Source organism: Haplochromis burtoni, unplaced genomic scaffold (genome assembly GCF_018398535.1).
Source record: "Haplochromis burtoni strain Fernald_Lab_line unplaced genomic scaffold, NCSU_Asbu1 Contig_132, whole genome shotgun sequence".
Classification (NCBI taxonomy): domain Eukaryota; kingdom Metazoa; phylum Chordata; class Actinopteri; order Cichliformes; family Cichlidae; genus Haplochromis; species Haplochromis burtoni.
Window position 1 is genome coordinate 1,106,127 of NW_024582493.1, and position 9,452 is coordinate 1,115,578.

Below are 9,452 nucleotides of genomic sequence, written 5' to 3' on the forward strand. Positions count from 1 at the left end.
CACACACACACACACACACACACACACACACACACACACAATGATATGACGAGTGACATGTCAGAGAGCAGCAGCATGTGCACATATGGATGGCTTGAGGGGAAATCAAGCTGTCGCCTCTCAATGAACTCTAACAAAAGGACTATTGAAAATAACAAGACGGGCTCTCACAGTGGCAGTTCAAGAAAAAAAAAGTTTCCCTTTGTTAGTCATGGCAACTTCTCAGTGCCGTGCCATTCAAACACCAGATCCTCTCAGCGGTGCCAAACAGGTTTTACAAGGGTTCACTGCACTTTGAAGAAAAGACCACTGGGTGCAGGTATCAGAATACTAACATCCGACTTTGGCATCTTAGCCTGAAAACATTTCTGATGTTGCATATCGCAACAATGACGTTTGTTGCACGTTACGATGCTTTAAAAAGAATACGGTTTCCTTTCAAACGTCTGTGCAGATGATTTTTACATCAGTACAACTACCCAGTGGTTATTCTTGGGTTTTACATAGCCATATAAAAGTCTTAAACTTGCTGGAGTGTATGCTTGCGCTCTTACATAGGAAGTGTCGGGGATCTGGCTTGGGTTCAGTGCACTTTATACTCCTACCACAATGTTTATTATTTCAATATTGGTCAAAGATTGGAATCCCATCCCTAAAACACGCATGGGTCTAATCATTTTCAAGTCCAACTGAGGTCTTGTACTGCCATCAAATGCACAAAACTGTCTGAGCAGGAAAGTTTTCAGGGAGGGGGATGCCCGATTGGAAACTCCGGCATCAGTCTGCCTTTATGTTGCATGATTGAGCTTCTTCGTTCTCTGCACTGCTTCCCATAAGATCTAACTTAAGGCCTTCATCCAGTTCCCAACACAGTTTTCCACTTAAAGGCCACTTTTGAGTTGAGTCTGTGCACTACCTAAAGATGCAATTTCAACTTTTTAGGCACTAAAAGGTACTGGTAACACAATACCCTCATCAGGATTTTCAAGTACAAGCTCAAGTACAAGCGGCGCGCGTGTGTGTGTGTGCACGCCTTTATGTCTGACCAATGCTATAGACGGATGGGATCATCAATTCTTATTTAAGGCCATTTCATTTCATATGACACCCTCTTATTACAATAAATTGACTGGTCATAGCCGTTTTGCAACGGATGTCGAGTTGGTGTGTAATTTCCCAGTGGCTCAATTTAAGATAATGGTATATTGTAAGAAGCAGAAAGAAACATAACCTTTTTGCCTCAGCAGCGTTCAAACATTCAGTTAGGCATGATATATGGGCTGAAAACATTGACAATATCAGAATTTTCAAAAGTGGTGGAGAGAAAATAAACAGTGGGGACATGAGAGAGGGTGAAGGAGCACACACAAATATCAATAAACACTCCTCTTCCGTCTCGGAAGCTTCCTGCTTTATTTGATTAGGCCGAAGATGGAGGGAGGGTTGGGGGAGAAAAAACAGCAGTCATGCTCTTTTGCTTTTCTTCCTCCTTTCCCTTCCTTCACAATCTCTAGCCTCTCCTTAATGGGAATGGGAAGTTTGGGAAGTGGAGGAGAGGGGTGGGCTGCAGCTAGCCTCAGCCTAACCTCCCCCATCTGGACCGGAGGGGAGGGGGCAACTTGCCAGCCTCTAGGCTACTCCCCAACCCTTCCCAGCTGTTGGCTGTTCAGGGGCAGAGCCCAACCCCCTCCCCACCCACCACCCCCAAGTGTGTGTTTTTGGTGGGCTTGAGAAAGCATTTTTTCATAAACAATTGCCATATCCTCCACCAGCTGTTGACCCCATGGCTCCTGTCCCTGAGCAGAGCTTGGGAAGCAGGCAGAGTGGAATGGTTTTCATTTAGGAGACTCTGCTTTGCAGGGGAGACTTGCTAAAGGGTGCTTGGCCCCAGTACTGTTAGCACGCTAGCTATAATACACAGCCTAGATAGGTCATTGGTTGGGGGCACGAGATGTTAGCTGATAGTAGCCACAGTGACAGCACCTTGTGTTTTGAGGATCTAGCTGGGGGCTCAAGGTGCTTAGACTCAAGTGGCTTCAATATCTGTTTGGCAGAAACGATCTTACTAGAACTGATGCTAAAACTGATCCTTTTACTGTTGCATTCTTTAGCTTTTTGGTAACCTGGGGACAAAAACAAGCTGAAATTGAAATATTACAAATGTCCAGGAGTTTTTCTGTGACGCTGAGCAATGATTGCACTTTCTTTGCATGAAATCAGTAATTTTGTAATTATTTTTTTGCTCTTCTGAGCTGCGCAGCAGCTTGAACGAGGATTCAAACTCTACACCACTGGTGTCAAACATAAGGCGCTCGGACCGGAAGGGGTACACTAAACAGTCCAGTCTGTAGAAAATATTATTTACCTGTAGTCTGGCTGTGTAGTTATAGCTCTTTCACAACAGTGTCTATTAAATTCTGTATTGGGAAAAAAAGGAAATAAACCACATGCGTTCCTGAAACATTGGCTCAGTGTGGCCCAGAAGTCCCTCAAACTTTCACTTTAAAGATTTACCTGAAGATGCTGGTCGTCAATAGGCTAGAACAGCAATCCCGGGGTTTGCTACCGGGCCTCGAGAGACCATAATTTTTTTTTAATAATTGCGTGGAATGAGTCTTGCGTTGAATGTTTTTAACAGGCAAAAAATACTTCAATAAGTAAATAAGTAAATGTTACATTTTTTTCGCTGATCCGAAAATTGATCCGATCTGTGACTTAAAACCGTGATCCGATCCGAACCGTGAGATTTTTGATCCATTGCACCACTAGTTTTCAATAATAAAAAGGTGAACTGAACTGACATCTTTCTACAGGTTAATGATTGCCTGGCCAGAAAACAAAAATTCCTGCTGCCTGAAGGGGATCAACTCTATGTAGCAACTAACATAGCATACTATAAGAAAACCAAGTTCAGCTTTAGATATATGCTCATGCATCTACACTGGGAGTGCTCCCAGGAAACAACAACAAAAGAGGAAAAAAACCAAGCAAACAAAAACGCTGCACAGTGCAGAGTGCCAAACGGGAAATAACAAAAGACGCCATCGCCGACAAACATCTACCACCTCCTACTGCCGTGTCCTAAAAGAGCCGTCCCATTGAACGCGTTGATGAAAAATGGATTGCATGCTTGCCAGTCAAGGTGAGTACAGGTGCCAATGCACTATGTATAAAATCAGATGGCATGTTTGTGCTGATGCAGTATGTATGAGGCGGCTGGGCCTCATGCAACATTCAGCACGCTGGGGAGGCCGTAGGTGAGGCCAGCACAGCCTGCAGCCAAAGACGTCCGCACCTCCGAGTGCGTATGTGTGAGCTCAAACTGAGCTTTGTCACAGCTGGCTGGTGGATCCACACATTTAGAAACACAACTGGGATGAGACTCACGCAACTGCAAACACGCCTCAGCTCAGAGGGCCTGCATTACACAAAAAAGCTATTTTTCTACTTGTTTCATAAAACACATGCAAACGCACACAGGAACACACCCAGACAACATGCACACTTTGGCCTGGCAGACAGTCTTTGCTCGGGCATCGCATTTGAACTTTCACCTCAAGTGTCGAACACACACACACACACACACACACACACACACACACACACACACACACACACACACTTTCTTTGTACTGGTCTGCCTTGGAATTGCATGGTAATACTTCATTATGGCAGCACTGTAATTTAGGGGGAATGAGCACTTCAAACGAACGGCAACCCACACACAAGCACACAGACAGGGTTACTGTAAATGTGTGTAACCTAGAGTTCTGCTGGGACCAGAATCAGGGTTTTTTCCACAACATTCCCAGAACACTCCAAAATACACCCGGACAGTAATCAGAGGCACGCTGTGAGGTTATAATTGTTGGAGCTGATTACAAAGTCGAGAGTAATGATTCAAATTGGGAGAGGAGTGCAACACAGACTTGTACATAGCAAAATGTGAACTCGGGGACACAGGGTGTCAGCAGGGTTCACATTATTAAGCCTGCCTATAGTAAAGTTACGCTGGAATAAATTACGCTTGGTGGCTCTTTGAACTTTGCAAAGATGGACCTTCTTCCTTGCCCGCAAATCACTTGACTGTGGTGTGACGTTCTTCTGTGAGATTCACATGAAAAGTTTAGCTTTCAGCTTGTTAAGACAAATAAACCAAATGCTCTTCAGGCAGGTAGCTGTATGTACATCCAAGTATTTAAGAAGGTGACACAGTTTGGTTACTTTTGTCTTTACGTGTGGTTACATTCGAGTTTGTAAGTGAATCGTTCAAGGTGTGATTGATAAGCACAGGTAACAAAATGATCACATTACTTTTAAATAGTCTCTGCTGTTGGCATACAAGCTGTGCGTCTGTTTCTTCGATGACATGTTGACATATTTAATGACATATTGAGGAGACAAAAGGTCTGGAGTTGATTCCAAATGCAGAACTTATTAGTGAGCGCTGAAATTTTAGGAGAGACAGAAATCAACAATTAAGTGGAATCTTACGAAGAAAGGAACGTGCTGTTGAGCTCGACGACACAAAAATGACAACTGAAGAAAGCTAAAGTGAATTCTTTCCTTGGTAAAGAAAAATCCCCTCACAGGATCGAGCCATTTCACGAATACTCACGCAGGCTTGTTGCGGTCAAACTCTACAATCAAGCAATGCCTTCATACGTGTAAATACAGAGCATTTATGCCAAGGGTTTACATGCAAACCACTGGTAACAATCAAGAAGAGAAGGGCCAGATTACAATACCGAAAAAATCTATAAAAAGAAGGACTTAACATAATCAATCAAACATGGTGGAGATGTATGGCTGCCAGTGGAACCAGTACACTAGCAATTGTCCCAAGCGGATAGGATGTCACATTGCAGTAATGATAAATACTCCCCCAAAATATAGGGGTAAATGCAAATCTGGAGCTTCTCAAGGCACAGAAAGGAGTCACTTAAGAGACCACAGTCCTAATTAGCATGCTTACTTTTCCCCAATACAAATCTGAGGGCAGAGGACCCACAAACAAGCAGTAACTGAACGTGGCTCCATTAAAGCCCTGGCAAAGCATCTTTAGGCAGGATACTTTGGCTATGTCACTCTCTCTGGATTCCACATAGTTGGCGAGAAAAACTTGCAGACTACTTAATACTTTTGGACTTATGAAAGCGCTTATCACACATAAGCGTGCATGCATTTACAATTCTGCATGATAGTGTATGGATAAAAGAAATGTTCTACTTGGTTATTAAGGACATGTTGTGTCTATTTATTCATTTGGTTTAAGCAAAGATCCCCTTCATCCCCTTAATGTGCTTCTTATTTATGTTTATGTCTTGATGCAACTGTTCTTGTGATTTGGTGCAATATCAATAAGAAACCTCAGCCAGAAACAAGATCAAGGTGGGGCGGGGTCTGCCATGACCGGCTGAGGGGCGAGGAGAAAGAGGGAAAAGGAGAGTATAGGTACACACTATAGGAGAGAAGTGGTTTATAAAGGCATGTGGAGTGAAAGAGGTGAGAGAGAAGAAATACTCAGTGGATCACAAGCCTGACGGTTCAGGTTCACCTGCTCCAGCCCTAACTATCATCTTAATCACAAAGGAAACATAGAGAGGGCGTCTTTGGCACTACAAGAACTTGTACAGAAGAATTTTAATTTGCAAATGAGGAGAAGCTAAAATGGGAGAAATATGATCTCTCTTTCTAGTTCTTGTCAGAACTTTCACCAGGTATCTGTACTTATGAATAACACATAACACACATGCACATAGACAGGACTTCAATTCACACTGTCTCAAACATGCTGCACAAGAGGTCTACCTAATGACAGGCTGTCCTCTGTCCTAACAAATTCACTGTAATGTTCAAATGAGCTGGAATTGAGAATAAATGATGCAGTATGGGCATCTGTGTGAGACCGTGCACATCTCTAAAAACTCCCAGCCTAAAGCAAAACATGTACAAGTTTAATGATAATGCAATATGGAAACATTTACTGAAAATCACATAGACTACATAATGGATATTTACATGTGAAATAAGATTGGATACTTTGAATACACAAAAATACAACTTTAGGGACTCGTTATTACAGACAAGATAAATTTATTGGTTACTGAAACCAGCCGTCAACACATAATACTGAGGTGGTCCAGGATACAGTAATCCTGTTTGACACACGTGCACAACAACAACTGAAGGATTAAACTGAAAGGTGAGAATCTTTCATCTCTCTCAGTTTAGAAAGAAAAGCTCTTCTTTTAGCTGGGCCAACACTGTAAGGCAATACCTGGTATCACAGCAGTGAAAGCAGTCTGGGTGAAAACTATCGAAACACTTTACATGGACACCATTAAATACATAAATAAAAACTAGTGAAGTGTTTTGGCTCCAGGTCACAACAGGCACTGTTATGATGCAGGAGCTCGACACCTGATGACAGGCTAGGACGGGAGCTTTTTTCCTGCTGGTTTGTTGAGAGTACAGCGACGTTCATAGTAGCGCACGGCAGAATTCTTATTACTCACCAAAGCAAATGTTCAGAAAAATGTCATCATGAGCTGCCAATGCAGACTATTTCCATTATCATCACCTAATAGGGAAGCACTCCTACAAGGTCATTTCTATAAAAAAATGTAATATCTGCTTATGCCAGACTGTATGGGCAGGAAACTCTGGATGAGTCTCATATTGTCGATTACTCTGCAGACACGAGTGCACTTGTGCACTTCCTCTCTCATTCTGTGACCCTTCTTTCCATCTCGTCCTAAGATGGACGTATAATATGTGCTTTATTCTCTGCCTAAAGGGCAAATGCTGTAGAGTGTGCGCTGAATATGTTTGTGCGAGTTCCTGTGCAGAAAAATTGAATCACAATAGATGCAGCTGAGCCCAATGTCCTGTGGTTCAGTCCCCAGTGAAAGCTGTGAGGACTGTGTAACTGCTCCACATGAGGCAGCTGATATTCGGAAACAGAATGAATGTATTTCATGTATATTTAATAGAACCTAAGAAATAATGTACTTGTTGGTGTTAAGTGTATAACATGTACCATAAAAAAGCTCAATTATTTTAGGCCATATCATATTTTTCCCATTGTTAAAGAAAATGACCTCTCCATCACCTTTCTCAGGAGTTACACAAATTATAATATAATATAGAGATTTAGTAGCTACTTTATTAACTTTTCCTGCTTGTTAATGGTAACAAGAAGCTCTTTCAAAAAGTATATTAAGAGGCTGCAACTCAATTTATGCAGACTGGGTCAACAGGTTAAGCTACAGTTGGACCAAATGCTTGAATGGGCAAGAATCCTGCTCTGCTGTATGTTACACTCCATACATTTGGAGAAACTAGCTTCAATTTTAACTTTAGGACTCATTTCTTTAATAGTAAATGTTTAATTTGGGTGTGACATCTTTGTGATTTCTGACTCTGTGGAAGATTTTGTTTTTACGTCCACAACAGCAATGCCTTGTTTCAATTAATTATAGCACAAAGCCGGGTTCTCCCATACTCCTGTTTACAACAGAGTCTGTTGGGCAGCTCCAAACATCACCACCTAACACGCCCATTCATTTTTAAAATGTTGACCTGTACAGTTATAGGCTATAAATGGATGAGCGTCCCTTCTGAGTGGCTGAAGGAAAAAAGGAATTTTTCTGGAAGATGGCCAACGAACTTTATTTGCCAACCTGACCTCAGACCCCTACAAGCAGCACGGTTAAAGTTGTGACTGGTGCACCATTGACACAACCCTTCTATTACAGGTTCCCTTGGTAAATTACTGTATTAAGTGGTATAAAGACTTTTTACAGGTACTAAGACAATTTTTCTAATACATCTAATGATTTTATTTAAGCAACTTGGGTTCAGGATGGCTACTATCTATAAGGCCATAACAGAACAAAAACAAATGGTCACACAAACAGAAAGGCAGAAAAGTAGAAAGCTGTCCATCTTCCTTTCTTCCTCCTCCTCCTCCTCCTCCAACTCCTCCTTCCGCCTGTCCTCTTCTCTCATACACCAATGATAAAACAATGGTTGGGTAGTGAAGAGAGGGTGAAAGGTGGAAGGATGGATGGAAGGATGGACAATGAAAATGATGCATGCTTGTGAGGAACAAAAGCAAAGCAAATCAATTGAACTGAGGTGACTGGCAGAGCGAGGACTTCTGTTTTTTAGGAATAACCTGCAGGAGACAAACAGGAAATAAAAACAAAAAAAGTTTGCCTTTAAATCTTTGCTGGTGAAATAGATGTCAAATTTTGATAGCATACTCGTTTTTCCTCAGGATGCATATCGAGGGTTGGAGGGTGGATGAGTGAGTAAAGCATGTAGTTAGTTTGAGTACATACAACCCCAAAGACCCCCGTTTGTCCTCAGCAGCTCCTCTTGTAGCCTAAAATGTTCGATGAGACGGAAACATTGTTGCAACTTTTCACCATTTGCACAGTTTATGAAGGAGCTGGAGGAGTGCTGCACGGGATTGTTTTTTTAAATTCCAATTGTATAAATCTTAAAGGCCAAATTAAACTTGACTTTCTGCAGCATTATCAGCAAGCTCAGAGTAAAATGTAATTTGAACTGTGGCCAACCAGAACAACAAAACGAAGATGAGATGTCTGTGTTCATATTAAACACACCGACCTGCCCAGCACAGAAAGGTTGGAGCGGACATCTGTTTGAGGGTCAAACACATTCTTTAGAGCAAATGAAACTGGTTCCCAGTTTAAAAAACAATCAAGTCTACCTTTAAAGAGCCCTTTGGCTTTTCTATGACAGCTTTTGGGGCTAGTAGTAAAGAATTTTTGGCTATGATAACGCTCACAGGTTGCCACTAGCAAGGTTAAACCACTCTCGAGCAACGATATTGCCCACTTACTGATGCCGACCTTGGAACGGAGTACATGCAACTAAACCGAGGTAAACTGTAATCAGCAAGGTGAGTAAAAAGATTAGTAATCACGGAGGAGTTTTGGCAGAGCTGCAGGCAACTGGAATGCAGCAGTGCTGACTGGGAAAACACAACCCCCTCATTTAGCCTGATGGAACTGTAAAGTAGCTAACACACGCAGGGGCAATTGTGGCTGTTTGTGTGTCACTATGTGTGCTTCATTAGCGTGCACCTTGGCGTTGTGTATTTCTTGTGCGTGAGTGTAATGGGTACCGTGTGCTTGCTGAGGTCTTGTTTGCCCATCTTAAGTCAATTAAAAGGAAATAAGGCGGCTCTGACCGGCCCGTGAACCAGCTCCCTCAGCTGAGAGCATGTCTGCACAAAAAATACACACACACACACACACACACACACACACACACACACACACACACACACACACACACACACACACACACACACACACACACATAAGTTTCTAGGTCAGCCTGGGAGCTGCTGAATTTGAATCCACCAATCAGAGAGGCTGTGTACTTTTTCCCGCCAAAACAGGTGCACACAGGCT

General features: G+C 42.4%; 1 protein-coding gene across 7 annotated transcripts in view; it reads right to left on the reverse strand.

Annotated features, from left to right (window-relative positions):
* Nucleotides 1–9,452, reverse strand: part of bcas3 (BCAS3 microtubule associated cell migration factor) — a 322,176-nt gene that overhangs the window by 135,556 nt on the left and 177,168 nt on the right. Inside the window, exon 24 of one of the 7 annotated variants that reach the window (XM_042224208.1) lies at nucleotides 26–8,182. The exons of the other annotated variants lie outside the window; for them this stretch is intronic. Coding sequence (XP_042080142.1) covers nucleotides 8,172–8,182 — 11 coding nt within the window. The 3' untranslated portion in view covers nucleotides 26–8,171. Of the gene's footprint in view, nucleotides 1–25; nucleotides 8,183–9,452 lie in introns of those variants that run through there. 7 annotated transcript variants of the gene reach the window in all.